At 34.7% G+C, this 18,056-nt stretch overlaps 3 protein-coding genes and 1 long non-coding RNA gene across 12 annotated transcripts in view; 2 read left to right on the top strand and 2 right to left on the bottom strand.

Moving 5' to 3' along the window:
* The window catches only part of sd (TEA domain transcription factor 1 homolog scalloped), a 198,314-nt gene that overhangs the window by 140,153 nt on the left and 40,105 nt on the right, over positions 1–18,056 (bottom strand). For 4 of the 7 annotated variants that reach the window (XM_012373732.2, XM_012373730.2, XM_012373731.2 and 1 more), the window contains exon 4: positions 3,375–3,509. The exons of 1 other annotated variant lie outside the window; for it this stretch is intronic. In XM_012373732.2, the coding sequence (XP_012229155.1) occupies positions 3,375–3,426 (52 nt within the window). In that variant the 5' untranslated portion in view covers positions 3,427–3,509. Of the gene's footprint in view, positions 1–8; positions 479–3,374; positions 3,511–18,056 lie in introns of those variants that run through there. 2 more of the 7 variants (XM_067355417.1, XM_012373734.2) reach the window with 2 other exon arrangements.
* Positions 8,356–10,658, top strand: LOC105676066 (integrator complex subunit 12-like). Its single transcript, XM_067355421.1, has 4 exons — positions 8,356–8,539; positions 8,895–9,385; positions 9,536–9,815; positions 10,341–10,658. Exons 2-4 carry the CDS (start codon positions 8,948–8,950, stop codon positions 10,514–10,516), a joined length of 894 nt encoding a protein of 297 aa, XP_067211522.1. The 5' UTR covers positions 8,356–8,539; positions 8,895–8,947; the 3' UTR covers positions 10,517–10,658.
* On the bottom strand, positions 10,822–18,041 carry LOC105676113 (post-GPI attachment to proteins factor 2-like). Of its 3 annotated transcripts, none has more exons than XM_067355422.1 (5): positions 17,581–18,041; positions 16,400–16,728; positions 16,034–16,301; positions 15,729–15,926; positions 10,822–15,643 (listed from the first exon to the last, which is right to left on the bottom strand). In XM_067355422.1, exons 2-5 carry the CDS (start codon positions 16,583–16,585, stop codon positions 15,510–15,512), a joined length of 786 nt encoding a protein of 261 aa, XP_067211523.1. In that variant the 5' UTR covers positions 16,586–16,728; positions 17,581–18,041; the 3' UTR covers positions 10,822–15,509. The 3 variants fall into 3 exon arrangements, with proteins under 3 accessions (XP_067211523.1, XP_067211524.1, XP_067211525.1); XM_067355423.1 differs by lacking the exon at positions 17,581–18,041 and adding an exon at positions 17,246–17,510; XM_067355424.1 differs by lacking the exon at positions 17,581–18,041 and adding an exon at positions 16,807–16,981.
* Positions 16,960–17,764, top strand: LOC136999993 (uncharacterized). The gene is made up of 2 exons (XR_010890308.1): positions 16,960–17,126; positions 17,215–17,764. It is a non-coding gene; the product is annotated as an uncharacterized lncRNA (long non-coding RNA).

Below are 18,056 nucleotides of genomic sequence, written 5' to 3'. Positions count from 1 at the left end.
GTACTTACCACTGGGCGAGCTATGTGACGTGGCGATACGCGCACGAGCGTAAGGGCGTCCTTATTTTCACGAACGAAATTCACACGGTGTTATATTAGCGCGCAGGACTGCACCTCGGTAAATACGAGGACGGTCACCACTCTTGTTTTTGGTATGCCAGGAATGGCACAAAGAATCTGGACAACGCACACGCCTTCTGCGCAGCCGGTCTGCGCACACGCTGACACCGCTTAGACGGTCGCGGGAGAAACCAGAATCACGAAAGCGCCCGACGACAAGCGAAGTAACCCGAGGCTACAATCTCTCACCATCCCCACCGGTTATTCAGAGTCCTCCCGATCCTCCCTTCCTAACACCGACTATCCCCGCACCCCGCACCACCTGAGGGATCAGTCGCGTCACGCACGTAATAGAGGTTGGATGTTGGCTGGTTCGCTCGCTCGTTCGTTCACTCTCTCGCTCCAGGTTCGAGGAGCACTTGTTGAATTTCAGGGGTTGCGTTTTAGGCTTTGCAAATGAAAGCGTTAATAAATGAGGATATAACGCATCACCCAGCTTGAAGAGGAAGCTCGTTCTGGTCAATTAACGTATTTTCATGCATCTCCAATGACGATGTGTAGTCAAATATCATTCGGAAAATGCGGAAAATGCACCATTCAGTACAACGCGAGAAAGCGTAAAAAATGTTCATCGTTTTGTGATTATATTTTTCATTACATTTAGTATTCAATTAATAATTCGACAACGTAATATTATTGCATATTTAACTTTTTGCCAATAATTTATAAATTTTTAATTTTTTGCTATACTATTGTGTTGAATATCGAGAGATATTTTGTTGAATGCGCATTTGGAGAATATTTAATCTATACATTACAAAGAAAAAAATAAAATCGGCTTGTATTTTGTTCGATAAATTTATCGAATTTTCTTAAATGTAGCATTTTAAATCTCTATAATTATTTTAGCAAAATCACGATCACAAAACACAATATAATCTAACGAACTACACAACATAATATACTATGTAGAAATAATCTCTAATCTAATCTTTTATATGAAAATAAGATGTAAGTACAAACAGTACAATTTTTTCTGTTTTTATCTACTTATTATTTTTAAAAACTGATAAAAATAAAATCTCGAAAAAAAAGATAAAAATATTGATATTCTTGTGTGAATATCTATATCTATGTCAAAAGATAAGACTAGAAAATTAAAATATAAATCATAAGTCATACAACCTGAACTGCCGGCGTTTTTAGAGAATAATTCTTTCAGTTTTATAGTTTCATATTTATAATATAAATATAACATTTTTCATGCTTTGAAAAATTACTTATTTCTTTTAATTTTATTTATATGATTCTTTATATTCAAAATAATTTTTTTTATACCAAAAGTACTCTCTTTTAATTCTTTAGCATCACTATATATATATATATATATATATATATATATTACAGATTTATATAAATTAATTTTTCTATTACACGTGACTATAACGTGTGACTTTATATTTTTACATATTTATTTTTAATTCCTAAAAAAAGGCTGTTTTTTTGTCGTTTGGACATTATTAATAAAATATAACTAATGCAGATAATACTTCAAGAATATTACAAGGCAATAACGCAATATTCCAAAAAATACCGCAGATTAATAACAACGATGTCAAACTTGCAAACCGAAACACCATTCGCGTACGAAAATAATGCCCGGAGCTGTTAACTTTTGCGACTGGCACAAAGCCCAACCGTAATTAATGCCTTTAAACGTTTGCCACGCAATGAGCTCCTTTTGTCAGTCGGTTGCATTGTGCCACACAAAAGTTTACAAACGGGCCAGCAGCAGCGCGACGTGGCAAAGCGCGACGCGCCGCCGGGCTGAAACGAGAGTTTTCAACGTTTTGTGTGCATCGCGCACATTGAATGGAAACGGCACACGCCAGACCCCGATCTCGACCGTCTCTTTAATTACTTAATTACATTAACGCCCGATTTCTGCGCAAACTTCTGTCCGCTCTGAAAACGAGCCGTGCTCGTTTTAGCCGCGATTTCCGCGATATAACGCGATTATCCTGTACTGCGAAGCTTTTTGCAATATCATACTTTGTATGCGATAAACGCTAAATTTCGACATTCGGTGCGAAACAAAGCTTATCGTAGTAATTTTTGTTCTAGATTTACATTGAGCATCAATATCTTTTATAAATATTGTGACAAGGAATTTAAAGAGCTTGATAAATTATACAATCGTCATATAGTTGCGTGAATTCGTACGAGTGTCGCATAAATTTTCTCACTTTTGATGTAACAAAATAAAGAAGAATGAAAGTAATTTGGTATCCACGGGATTCCCGTGTTGGCCGATCGATTTTCTCGACGCTTTCTTGATTCCGGCGTAAAGCTACGCTTACTGACGCAATCTGAATTTGTGGTATCGGAAACACGCGTAATCGCAACTGCACGTGTTCGACGATAAAAGGCTGGTTACCTGGTATTTGCGGCTGCGCACCGCGGATCATTGCATTCCCTTTGTCGCGAACTCGATTGCATTGCGGCAAGTAGATAATAATGGAAATTCCGTTAAATATACGCATTGAAAAAATCAATTTAACACTTGCCAAAAAAAGTTGAAAATGTTATAAATACACTATTATAAATATGCACTATATGAAAGATAATACTCTCTAAATTTCTTGGAGTGAAATCTAACTCCAAACGAGTGGATATTCACTTCAAGCGATAGTGAAAATACTGCCACTCGTAAATGGTAAAAATTCACTTTTCACAAAAGTGATTGTTTAACTCTAACGTAGAGTAATGTATTACTCGTTCCGACGTGAATTCACTCGATCAGAGAATGAAATCTTCTTCGTTGGCGTTTGTTTTAACAGTTCTCTTAAAAACAGTGAGATTGCACTCTTCATGTGAATGAAATATTCACTCCACACTGCATAGAGTAAAAATATTCGCTCTATAGAATAAAGTACACATAATCACTCTACTTTGCAGAGTGAAAAATTCACTCTACAACAAAAAGAGGAAGAATTAACTCCGTATGAATGAAAAGTCACTCTAAGCGAGCGACACGACCAGTTACTCAATTTTTCGAGTGCGTTATCACTCTAAGAAATTTAGAGAGTACAGAGTTTATTTAATGATATAATTTTTATAAAGATATCCCTTTCTCTCTTATCACTCTCTATTTACATTTAAACATATTAAATTTTCCATTTCAATTAGAAAATATTTTCTTTACTATTTAATTTACAAGTCAAAGTTTTATTTGACCGTTATAACATCGTGGGATTCAAATAGATAAATTAAATAAATAATAAATTACATAATATAATAACAAAATTAACTCACCAACTGCTGTCCTGCCATTGTCGAATTCTAGAGTTTTACGAATGCGATGCATTTTCAATCTACGATGATTCCAACAAATGATATCGGCAAGCAATGTTCAAAACGACACGATAGGCATAAGTGGATTGACGAAATCTGAAAGACAAATAGAAACTATTAATTTAGATTAAAGCTGAATTAATTTAGAGTTTAGATCAAATCAAATATAATCATCGTAATCACTGATCTATATACTATTCTTTACTATTCTACAACAATCGCTCATTACTCGATTCAATATTTCCAACATTTCCGACACACTTTTGATAATCTCAGGATAAAGAATTTGAAAAATAAAATCACGTTGCTTAAAGTTCGACAAGCAATGTTCGTCACGAGACAATATCGTGGGCGCGATCAGTTTTACAAACATCAAAAGACTACACGCGTTGATTTACTTACCATAACGATTGTCCGATGCGACATTCCTGACACTCTCGACAGTGCCGATACGTCCAAAATACGTGCAAAAAATTCGGAAAACAAAGGGAATTTTGTACTGATGTTCGAAAATAAACAAACAGTGTCCGACACAATGCAACAGACGCAATTGGTTTCACGAATATCGAAAGCCCAGTTTTCGCACTGATTAATACTCTACAATCACCCATCGCTGGACATTCACAATTGTTGATTCGAAATTCACTTCGAACAGGAAAAACACGCGCAAAACTCAGGACAACGAATCAATTATTGTCATGTATTTAAAGTGTGTTTATAATTTTTCCTTTATGTATCTCGGAGTACATGAGTGAATAATGCAAATAATATTCCTAACGGTAGTTAGCGCGGAAGAGCGGAAGCACGGGAGCTTTAATAATTGAGAAAAAAGAAGAGAGAATGCGCAGGAAGCTTATCTTATTTTAATACGCGGCATGCGGAGTCTTGTTCGCGATGAAATTGACAATTATCCCGCTCTTTATGCCCCATCATTTATTCGAGCTATTTCGACCTGGGCATAACACACGGCATAGCTGGTATGCCGCGAATTCTATTTAACATTAATAACGTTTGTAAAGTTATAGAAGTACATCGCGGGCCGTTAATTTGCGTGGTGATGCCGGAGATAACTAAAAGTGTAAAAACAATGCTGGCAATGAAAAAAGGAAAAACGCCTTTGTGTCTTTCTCACTGCGGAATCAGCCGTTACGTCGCCGAATAATCGTTAGTTGCGTAGATACGCAAAAAAATAATTGTGTATATATACATATTTTCTTCGCTTTCTACTTACACGTGTCGCAAAAAAAGCATCGCGCACGCGATTCTGCGTTATGCAACGATGCACTTTGCATTCGGCTGTGTCTGCTGACTTTACCTGGAGGATGAGTGCAGGTTCATCGACACGCATCGCACCGCGTCGACGCTCCGCACCTGACTCTTGCAAGAAATCTGCAGCGTCGTCGAGTCGACATCACGAGCGTCTTTCACGAGCTACGTATATGTCAGCGAAGGATAGCTGGATAGGATAGATTAAAAAAGAATCGATGAGAATTCATTTTGCGACGAATTCGTAATTCCTTTTTGAAGTCGAGAATTGATTTCACATTCGTAAACTTCTCTCTTTTCCCCGTTTCACTTTAATTCTACTTATATATTTTAATTTTCACGAAGATCAAAGATAAATTTCTTCTGCTTTTTTAGCGTATTATATTTTTAAATCACTAACTGATCGTTATACATTAGACACCAAAAAATGTAACTCAATTTTCAAGCAATATTTGATCTTAAAAACGAGATATGTTCACATTCAGAGAAATTAATGTAATTTCGTCAAATTTCTTCTGTTTTTTAGAGACATGAAAAATTTGTTTGGAAGAAAGTTAATAAAAAATTTACTTGCACAATGAGCGATTTGTGGAAAAGATTAGGAGAAAGCCGCAATATATAGCCCAGATTACTGAAACACAATTTGGAGCGACTGTCGACACGGTGTCATCATGCACAAGGTACATCCATTGTGCGTGTATTGTTCGGAACTGTACCGTCTGATACGGAAGACAGCTAATCCTAACCCGCGTCTAAATTCGTGACGTCACAACAATACTCAGATTGGACATCATGTTAGCCGGTGCAACTCTGAACTGCAACCGCAGAATTATAGCCGAAATGATAAGCATACACGATGCTCCGCAAAGTCACAGAAAGCGTGTGACACCGTAACTATTATTCACAAACTATATAATTGTTTTTCCAACTTGTCAGATATCTCTTGAAAAAGAAATATGAATTTTTTATTTAATAATTTTGGAATCTGATATCTGAAATAATTTTTAACAATCATAAAGCTGAGGCTAAATAAGTTTTTCGGAAAAGATATAGAATATACGTAACATAACAAAACGCATAAAAAATATTCCAATTAACAGAATTGAACGCACAGTAATGAATGATGTTTGATCTAGCTTTGTTCAACATTTTTAACTCATTCTACAGAAATTGAATGCGGACGTAATAATGTATAAAGCTATATAGAAGCAGCCTGTATTGTTGGTTCAAACTTTCGTTAGAAAATTTTTCATTGCATTTTTCGACCATATTTTAGCGACGACGTGATTTTATTCCCAGTTTTGCGACACGATATTTTTCTCTATCAGTGTTGCTTTTATTTAAAAAAAAGAATAAAAAAAGGGAGGGAAGGGTGAAAGCTTTAGGTTCACCCCATACCAGAACTTCGCGTCGCCCTCATAAACTTCGAAAACATTTCTTATAAACGGCGGATGTTTCGAGGGGGTGAGATTCCTGGCGGGTCTTATCATGGCAGAGATTTACTTGCAAGCACCGTGAGATATAAAGTATTAAAATATCACGCGAATGGCGTATTCCGAAATTCCTGCTGCACCTAAAAGCGGAGAGCTGTTCTTGCAATATGAGGATCTCTTCCTTTAGACGAAATCGCCTCGCGGTAAGCGATTTTAAATTATTCGTGTCTTTACTCAAGAACTTTTAACATACATTAATCTTTACTCTTTCTTTTATTTATTTTTTACAAAATTTAATTAATAATGTTTCGTAATGCAAAACACCAATGTATAAAATACTAATGTATAAAATTATTATATGACCCAATTTAGCAAAAACGAAAGGCAAATAAAAATTACAATACAAAATGTATTCTATTAAATCTATTGCGTAACTTTTTGTCCATAAAAGATATCTTCTAGTAATCTCAAACGTAATTTCTTAAAAAAATTTGAGACTTAATTCCAAAGATATTTAAAATTAAAGAACAAAAGCGAAGAAGAAAAGACGTCTAACAAAAATTTTATTAAAAGAAAATCAGCTCCACTTGAAAAAATCCGTAGATAAAAGGAATCGCTCTGTGGATCTCTGAAATTTTACTTTACACACCTTCGATCAAGATTTCACACGGGGGTAGAACACAGCCTGAGACAAGTTTGCATGCGTAAGAACACCTACGACGTCCTTACTGTATCCGATCCTGCGTGTAAACGAGGACAAAGCGACGACGGAAGAAGACGCAGAGAAGGGACCAGAAGCAAGGGGTGGTGCGGAAGGATCGAAGAGGGTGAGAAGCGGCAGGAAGCTGCTGAAAGAGAAGAACGTACGGAGGGGAGGTGAGCGCGTACCTCACCTAGCATACCGGGAGAGTATCGCGACACATTTTGATCGAATTCTTCTCGAGGTCGGGGAATGCCGGTATCTCCTGTAGATATTATTACATATTTAGGCGGTACGCGCGCGGCGAGCGAGATGTCTCTCTCTCTCTCTCTCTCTCGTTTTCTCTCTTCCTCTTTCTCTCCTTCCGCCTTCCTCTCTTTGCCTCCCTTTTCATCTTGAGGTAATACACTTAGAGACGCATTCTCTCCTCTCTCTCTCTCTCTCTCTCTCTCTCTCTCTCTCTCTCTCTCTCTCTCTCTCCCGACGCGGCACGGCACCGCGGGGCGTACATATCTGGCTCACTATACTTGCACCACTGCTGTATCCTCATAGCTCTCTCGCTCTCCTCGCTCAGACCTCGAAGGATCGCAGTTCTGCGCGATATCCTGCATATCTCGGCATACCGTCCCCGTCGTTTCCGACATTGTTCCCTCGGCCCGCCCCCGCCCGACCCTCGGCTCCGAACCCGGACGCGGAATAATCCCACTCGTTCGACGTCTACCGGGCCCGGCTTCCCGGCCGGATTCCAGTCGATTCTGGTACTGAGCTTGTGCAGGGTGAGAAGCTCCAGCATCGGGCATGATAATTGGATGCTTTTCCGCTCGCCCACCCTTTCTCTTCGTGTCACCGTCCCCGAAAAAGCGCGAAGATGATGCGGAAGGGCTTGTTGATAGAGCCCTTGAAAAAGTACGTTACGCATAACGCAAGCAAGTACAAAGAAAACTGATCCTGAAGAAGGGATCTTTATCCCTAAGCGATATAAATAATAGAGAGCGGCGGAATACGATGTCGGAAGAATTATTTGACGCTAAACAAAATCGCTTTAAGTTTCGATTTATAAATACAAAATTTTACTTGTAACAACTTTTGATCATTAATTATCACAAAATATTTGATTTGTAATTGATATTTATAATAAAATAATAATCGTGAATATTGCAAGGATAAAATGAAATAAATAAAATATTTGTAGGAAAATAGAACGTTACACAAATATTTTTTAATTATTTTTTCTTATATTAAATAGAAAAATTTTTTAATTACATTGTTTAAAACGCGCGTTTGACGTATCTATTGGAAAATCCCCGAACGTAAAAATAGCAACTTGCGTCAGATTTTCTTCGAATTACTGCAGCGGACTATATGTCGATCATTCACGTCAATAGTCAGCTAACATCGAAATGCGTTTGTTGAATATTCAATGCCCAGTATATTCGATTCTCGGGGAACGATGACCATAAGCACTGGATTCTATTAGCAAACAGTCACGAGAACAATGGTGCGTTGTCGATGCGATTCCATCGATATACAAGCGGCGAGTCGATGATCGAGCCCGATAAATGCCGGCCACCTTCCTTTGGCACATTTCACGGCAAACGTCCGTCCCGGGATACTATTCGCATATCTAAATCCGTAGAACGTCCCTGCCCGTACAATTCCCAGGATTGTTACCAGTCCGCAGAACCACTTGCCGCTGCGCTTAAATCGTCAAGAACGCCGTCCCGCACGTGAGTAAACAATGCCAAATTCGAAACATTCCAAATGTCCCTGATTCTTTAACCCTCAACCCTGTTGAAGTCAGATTTATTTTCAATGTATGCATTTCTCGGAAAAGACACACGATTTACTTTAAGTTTATTATTTTTTTTAAACCTCTTCGTAATTTTAATCTTTCTACTTTTTTACAAGCTTTATTTTACAAGTTATATTTTAACCTATTGCAGCATTGATAAAATATATCAATATTCAATTTTTATTTAAACTTATTTAAGCTTTTTTTAGACATTACTTCTTTAATAAAGTACAAAATTTTGTAAAACATTTAAACACTAACATAACACAGATATTTTCAATATTTGACAGTTAAATATCGTACGACTGATCTGAACAAGATCTGGCTTGAAGAGATTCAAAAAATGCACGCTGAGAGTACGTCCGACATTGACGAAGATTTCGTCAATGCGTTAGCGTTGCTGCATTCGACTGAGGAGAACAGTACTGAGGAACTTCGTCGAATGCTGGACGCTTGCATTGAGAAAAAATATGGTCCTGGCAAAACTTTGGCCGCCAGAATGCCAAAAAGGTTCTTACAAAATATCGACAACACAGCTTCTCCGATGCGAAATTCAAAGAAACGCAACTACACATCGCAAGGACACGGCGCGATGAAAAATGAAATCTGGGACGATTCAGAGACCGTTTCTCTTCTCGAGGCCAACATCACGGAAAACAAAGCAAACTATCAAATGGCTGATATAGAAGTATTCGAGGTGAATTACGAATGCTACGACGACGAGGACGTTCCCAGGATCTCGATTCCTGACGAAGGATTCGCCGATGGGATTGTGTGCAAGGTTCTTTTCAAGTAAATTCAGCCAGGTTATAATGCATATAAGGCGAGTAATACGTGCGATAGAGATTGATCGTTACGATTGTTATCGTGCTGCTGCAATATCAATTATATCTATAATGAATTCTGATATCTGTGGTGTGTGCAATCGAAGATTTGTAATGGCGCGAAACTGGGAGCCCTGATTTTGTTGGAGTGTCAAGAGTGTCAAGACGCTTACCATCCTCTCTGTCATCAACCCCCAGTCATCGACATCGATGTTTACGATCCTAGATTCGTGTGGCGGTGCAGACGATGCGTCAAAACGTCGTCGATGACTTTGAAAAGAGTGAAAACTATGAAGAAAAGATCCGCGGAGGAAGTTCAACGAGATAGCGATACGATTAAAGAGAAAGCAGATATTGCAGAATTGAAAAAGTCCGAAAAAAGAAACGGTAATTTGTTCGAGAAGAACGGTACGCCAATAGATAATACGAATATCGATCATTTTTACCCTGGATTTCGTAATCAAATATACCTTGATGTTATATTTTTATATTTTTCAATTCGAATATATTGGTGTCTCGCGTATCGCGTTTCTTCTTCTCGGACATAAATATTAGAAAAAATAATGCTGTTTCTATCAATGAATTTAAAGAATAAGAAAATATTACGATACACTTATATAAAAAACGGTAAGAGAGTTGCACAAGTATGTTAAAAATAATATTTCGTATTTTAAAATTCTATTTTATTCCGTATGCTAAATGTGTTTTAAATATCCTATTAAAGTATCAAGTATTGAAATCTTGGAGAATGCAAAATTCATCTTGTCATTGATAAATGGGCTTTTAATGCAGAGAACCTGCTTAGTCCAGTGGCATTAAACACTATGAACAAACGTTTGAATCCACCTAGTTTCAGTTCAATCAAACTTTCGACATAAAACGATCATCATATAAAAAAATATGTCTTTACAGATTTGTCGGTAGAAAGCAGAAGTGCACAATTACGCGATTCTCCATTATTCGCAAAGGATTTGACGACTCTCTCGCAAAGAAATGGAAATTTATCTTTTATTACGCAATCGCGAAAAAGAATTGGATCTAAACTCGTTCGTTACTCGTGCTTTGGTAAAATGAAGAAGCAGGTTTGATATTTCGTCCATCTTTTATACAAAAATATTGCATATAGTATTAGAGACGTATTGTAAAATGGTATCACAGTATATAAAATTATGTAAAAATGAGATATATATATAATACTAGTATAATTTTAACTATTTGTTAATATAATAGTTAAAAGATGCCATTTGTATCACAAACAAATGTAGAAATTGTTTAATATATTCAAATACTATTTAAACCCATCCAAACTATAGTTCTGTCAAATCCAGAAAAATTCTAAATTTGTGTTCTAAATTCTTACTTATGTAATTCAGGAAATTGATAAGAGAATAGGTTGCCGATTATGTACGATAATTTTTATTTGACAATCATTCATGACGCGATACGAATAGAAATCATTCTTGCCCTGATCGAAATCAGTGTTGTAATCCCGTTACAAGTCATCACATACACAGAAATGTTGTTAATCACAGTACAGGGCACCCGCCCTAAACTGATTAGAAGAAATATACAATATATTACAGCGTTCGTCAGAAATACACAGTACTGGAGTGAATATTACATCGGATGATGATGTTCGACCGATTGTGTAAGAAAATATAACTGTTTCGTATAGTGACGACGTAAAATCAGTAACGAGCCATAAACAGAATATTCGAGCCTTCGTCCAATCTTAAGCAGGGCCGAAAAGGAAGCGACTTATTAAATTTGGTTACGCGAGAAGACGATGAAAGTTCTCGTTCGTGTCACACGGTAGCCATTTAATCGCGCTCGTTTATTCCCTTACATTAAGGTCAACAGAGTTCAATTACCTTCGGCAATGCTGCAGGTTTTAGCTGGATTTGAGGCTCGATTACTCTCACTCTGATTTATGGAACATAAGATAGTGGCAGAGATAAAAAAAAATGTTGAGAAACAAATTTGCTTTCCGCCCTGCGAGTTTTCGAATTCGGACGTTTCGATATTTGCTACATAATATAAAATATGATATATGTAAAAGAATTAATTAGCAATACAAACGTGGCAAAAATTATTCAATAATACCTTTCTTGATAAGATTTCATCAAATCAGATTAAACTAAGAATAGATTGTTGCTAATTAACTATGTTTACGGTTATTTACTGTGCTTGATTAATAATTTTTTTTTTTCTATTTCAATAATAATTCATAAATATATAAATTCACTACTCGATTCATCGTTAAATACAAGAGTAGATACTTCGGGAAAATAAATTCTGTGATAATATACAATAAAAAATTTTGACATATTTAAATAAAATATAATATAGCTCGAATGATCTGAAGAAAAATGACGATAATAATATCGAGAATAATAAAGAATTTTTTTAAAAAAGAAACAAAAGCTCTATCTTATAAAATGGAGTATAGCAAAGTGGTTTGTGCTTATTATCACAGAATTGTCAATTGCCCAAATGATACATCGGGAACGAGTAGTTCCTTCGTGAGATCATAGCGCTTTATCGATAATTTCGATATATATCGTAAATTAGAAAAAGTGTTTCAGTAGCAAAATTATTTCAAAAAATACGGGTCGCAGAAAAATAGCTGCGACTCGATAGTGGGTATTTGTGTAAAGATTGCGCTTCAAATTTGTATTTAAATTGCCTTATTAATGAAGGGAAAATCCTCGTGTCGCTTGTTTAACGTGTTCTATTGATATCCACTCCGTTATTTATACACAATTACTGTATATCCTACTAGCATTATTTACAGCAAAAGGAGAAAGCTTTAAATATAATAGAAATTCTTGACAGATATGTTTAGTCATTGTCGCCAATGTAAAATTCATGTGACGAAAGTTTTTAAATATGTTTTTAGAACTTCATCCCTTAAAAGCTTCTGTCATATATAAGTGCATATATTTTATATTTATATTATCCTAAGGAATTAAAAAGATTTTTAAAAGAGATAGCAATAATTTATTTTTTAGCAGTTAGTTCCTCGCTAATTTTCTTAGATCCGAAGATGTGCTGATATCTATTAATAAATATCTATTCATTAATAAATGATTAGCAGAACAATTATCACACATAATTATAGGAAAATTTAATGCTAAATAAACGTTCAGCACAATTCTCTTTGGAAGCATCATTTTGCAATATTAACGCTTGCAAAATCAACATTAGTGAGATTACATCTTTCTCATTTTTACTCTAACATGTAACTTTTAAATCTTTTCCATCGAAGAAAATATAACATAAGAAAAATTTAATTAGCAAAATTTTTTGTTTTATGATATCTTTGGGACTTATTTCTACAAATTAACGCTATATTTCTACATAGGTTTCTTCATGTACTATTAAATTCTACTAATATATACATATATGAGAGACATTTACTATAACTCTTAATACATAACGCGTATTCGATATCTATAATCAAAATACATACGTAACGCAACAGAAATCGCGCATTTTTCTTCAATTACAAATTCTCTGAGAAATTTAAAGATTATTTCTGAGAATATTAACGTAAACCTATGACTCGTTAAAATGAACACTTTCCATTATAATTAATCCAGTCAAATTGATGTCCTTCAATTCTGGTTATAAAAAACATAATGCAGAAAAGAATTACTTCTGCAGATGTACTTAAAAAGCAGCGGTTGCAAAATAATTGCTCAATGAAGCACAAAAATGGTTCATTAAAGATCATTATTAATGTACACATCATTATTAACGTAACGCCTACAAAAATCCGTAAAATTCCACATATATCTTTAGTGCATCACTTGGCACGAATTAGCGTTCGATAAACCAAACACGATTGCTGAGTGTACTCATTTGTACATCGTGGTAATGTACAAAAACGACTCCAAATATAATCAGCAAGTATCAAAATATTATGTCCGACTGACCGAGCATACAATATTCAGTGTGTACAGAAAAAACAAACCACTACTTTACGATGACTACAATGATTCTCTAAAGCTACACTCTCCGCATGATTAGTGATAACAAATACATCTGTAATAAATTAATTGAAAAAAAAAAAATATATATATATATATATATATATATATTAATTTTTTTTATCATTTAGAGAATCACACAGAGACTATCGGCATCTACAACAAAATCCTAAAAAATATAGCGATAACATACCATCTGCTTATTACAAACACACATGTAATAAACATTATTTATTGGTGTAATATCAAGGAATATTCTGTAAGAAGAATTTTATAAAGTCCCTGAACAAACTGCTATCCTTCCATGTGAATTTTGCGAGCCTATTCCCACATATATGAAACTTTCTTAAAAGCATGCACCGGATTTCCGGAACTCACTTCGCAAAAATTTTATTGCACAATTTTTAATAACATTTCGAGTAAAAATTATATATATGCTTTGTAAAATTTTGTCAAACATTTTACCAAAAATGACTAACATTGTTAAAAATCAATTCTAACATCCATTATTCATCATTATATTATTCTCAGAATAATCACCGATAAAAGCTATAAAATTATAAAGCATCTTATAGCATTAATTCAAAAACATTCCGAATTGAAAATATTGTTACTACTTAGCTCTACTATTAAAGCTTTTTGAAAACCGTGTACATATAAGCTATTTGTGCTTCAAACGAAAGATAAAAAAAGAATTTCAGCCACAAAATTTGATAAAAATTTTTTTAAACATTTTTCTTACAAACTCACATAAGATATTTATGTACTAATTTTACCTTGAATATGCTGAATGCACTATGCCTTTACATATTTTGCGTGGTGTAATGGCGAATACTATATAACTAATACCTAATTTGTAATACATATAGCAATTATCGAAATACTGACATTTGAAGTATATAGTATTCGCTAAATAAATATACGCAAAGATATGTAAAGACATAGTGCATTCAGATCAGTCCATTCAAGATAAAATCAATATCTAAATATCTCACGTGAGTTTGTAAGAAAAATGTTAAAAAAGGTTTTTATCGAATTTTATAAGTGAAATTCTCGTTTGTTTCTCGTCTGAAGCACAAATAGCTTATGTGTAAACGGTTTTATCATATACTACATACAAACATAGGAGCGATTTCACGCTTACGATAGAATAATACCGAACCGAACGGCTCGAAATATTAACTGGTACATAAATATTAATGATTTTATTATCTTAGAAGCTATATAAGATAAACCAATCTTGTATAAGATGCATGAATAACCTACGAACGGTTTCTATTTTCATGTTTGCCAACAAGACATAACTGTACAATGTTTTTGCAATAATTTAAAGTTACAAGTGTTTCACATTTGATGAATGTACGATTATATCCCAAAATTCATTTGACATATGTATGCATCCTACAATCTAACTTCAATTTATAACATAAGAATATTGTAAAGCGGATTAAAGATATTGCGACTAGAATTAACAAGTTCGACTAGAATTCTCACTTTGCAAAAGTCTCTATAAAAAAGGCTTAAAAGTCTTTACAAGTAATCTCATATAACGCGGTAATAACATCCGATTTATAATAACATTAAATGCTGTTTGTATGTAGGATACTTATTTTTAACTATCGTTTACTACATACTCAGTATCGCTAATCGCACGATATTAAAAGGCCGTTATATATAGTTCATCGCTTCGAAAGTAACCAGTGCCGTACTTTGGAAGCGCTAGATTTTCCATTTCATTTTTCTCAAATCATATCCCTGTACACTCAGACGTACTCAGACGTACTTATTATATATCACAAGAGAATTTAAAAATAAAAAATAAAAAAATAAACTGAGTTACTCTTTTACATACACAGGAAGCAAATTATATTAATCTCAACAATAGAACACAATCTTATAAATATCACAAAACTAAGACGATAGTGAAACAGAGTATTATGTATTGCACCAAACTTTTACCTTTTAAAAACCATGATTTACAGCGTTCCACCAAACTTTTACCTTTTAAAAACCATGATTTACAGCGCTTCCACATAGAGGCAATAGGCACTTTAATATAACGATGAGAATGACGAATTATCCTAAAAGGTTAATCTATTTTTGCGGCAGGTAAATCGTGACCTACGACCAGTTGTTCTTTTGGAAAGTCCAAAACCACCATGATGTGAAAGCCCATGTTTGCAAAAGCTATCAGGTATTCACATAGCGAGAACCAACTAAATGCTGCTCAAATTTATGACAAATATTATATTACTTTTATTATACTTATTAAGTGTATAAATATTATGTTTGTAATATTATTGCTTACCTAAATCGTGACACAGCAGTCGATGTTTCAAGAAGAATATAATAAGACCAATTGTACTAACAAGACTCATCATAAAGAGCGCCTGTTTGTACTGAAGACTTTGTGCATTTGGAGTTATTAGGCGACCTAATCTTACGGCGGTCAGCATATATGTGAGTGAACTAATCATGAACACTATGAAAATTTTTTCGTGCACCGCTGAAAAATTTTTGTATAATTTAATGAAATTAAATTCAACATGTAAATATAAAGTATTTTAGTTTTAGAAGATCAATAACAGATTTAGAAAATTATATATTACTTACCATAATTTTCTCTGTTAGAAATGTATGTGACACCACACAAAGCTGCTATCTCAGCAATGTTTAGCCAATAACATAAGTTTAGGAGCCTGCTCCCTGTAATTTTTATAGGCACATCTTCAATGTTTTTAAGTATTTTGTGATAATATGAATGATAAACGTTGGCGATCACCAATCTAGGGCCAATATGTAATGCTATACTAATACGCCATAGATATCTCTGAGGAGATACCCCAGTGATGGCTGAGATCGATGGAAGAATATTATAGACCTTTAACAAACGAATAAACGATTTTCATTATACAGATATTCATTATATACATTTCATCATTTACTTATCATAACAATACGTAACAAAGTTTTGCTTACCCTACAGTGAGTTTCGTGAATATCATCCTGTTGAAATATATATGCTGTAGTGAAGCAGAACAACAGCGATACAAGTGGTAAGCCAACTGTTGCCAGACACAACTTTTTGAACGATAATGCGAGATGTACGGAACTTTTGTTGCTTCCCACATTATTCAGTTCCATATTAGCAGCATTGTCTAGCATCCTGGCATTTGTGCGCAAATCAACAATATATATCAAAGCAGAGTCCAGTCAGATTATTGTGCGGTATAGATTCATGTTGCACTCCGGCTCCAGCATTAAACTCATTCGATGATTCTTGGTATTAAACTACATGCTGTAGTATCCTTGAGATAGAAAAAAATCACAGATTATCATTCATTGATGCTCACTCGATGACACTTTTAAATTGTTCGTTAAATTACATGAGATTAAGGAACTTGTCTTCGAAAGAAGTGACACTCGTTGTAAAAGTATGTGGGATCTAATTGCGAGCGGGACAATACGAGCATTGTGAAATTTCCTGATAGAGACAAATCCACGCAATGAGTGCATTGATAGCTACGCATCACCTTCACTTTATCGCGTAAATTGCTCAATAAAAGCGTGGGATTTATACTGCGCAAATCGCAAATCGCAGCAAACCGTGCAGCTTTAGATCAAAACACAACCAATTTGTCTCGCTTTCGAACATCTTATCGAAAATATTTCCACGGAATTAAATTATATATATTACATATATAATGTACAGATATTACACATTAATGCCACATATAATTGTAGATGTTCTACATTATTTATTGTATTAATCTAACACTATTTGTCATTTTCAGTTTTGCGATTGATTTTACAAATATAACCTACTAGCTCTATAAATAGCAAGTGGAAGGCTAAGTTGCAGCCGTTTGTAGCCAAGATTTTATCGCGAATATTTCACAATGACTTCAGCGTTCGCGTATTCGAGTATCGCTATTCGATATGCCGAAGAGCTGATTTGGAGAACGGCGGACAGCAAATATCAAAGTGCGTGACAGTCCTTAGAAATGCGCAATGCCGATGCACTGCAGACTGACGCCCCGTTAAAGAATGGTAGCAGCGATGAATTGGACTTTGCGAGTTAAGTTAAGGATGATTGGCAAACAAATAACGAGAAAGGTCTCCATTCAGATAAGTCGGTGAGAAATGAGCGCGTGATTTACCTTTTTTCGTTGCGATTAAGCGTATCGTCTGCTATACAGACATTTCGTTTCCCTTCCAACGAGATATTTCCACTGTAAGAGTTTTCGCGCTTCTCTCACTCGGCGCTTCTGCACGCTTGCTTACAAGCGGAATTTTTAAATGTATCCGTGTGCCTCGTAAGTAAACATCTCATATAAAATAAAATTGCAATTTTTATTTATCATAATTCCAAAATTAATTGCTTTTCTTATATTATGTATATTCTTATTTGATTTATATTTCATAAAAACATGTAAAAAAAGAAACTTAATATCCATTTTATACTGTATAAATATTCTTGCAAATTTACCTGCAATTGTTATGAGAACAATTTTTGGAAAATGTAACACAATTTTATTAATGTCAAATAATAAATATCTATGTATAAAATATTCAATCCAAGTTTCGCAATTATATGTCTTGAGCAGTGTTGAAAACAAAATGTAGTATATTGTTG

Source organism: Linepithema humile, chromosome 5 (genome assembly GCF_040581485.1).
Source record: "Linepithema humile isolate Giens D197 chromosome 5, Lhum_UNIL_v1.0, whole genome shotgun sequence".
Lineage (NCBI taxonomy): Eukaryota > Metazoa > Arthropoda > Insecta > Hymenoptera > Formicidae > Linepithema > Linepithema humile.
The sequence above is the reverse complement of the archived record's forward strand: the minus strand, read 5'-3'. Positions and strand labels throughout refer to the sequence as shown.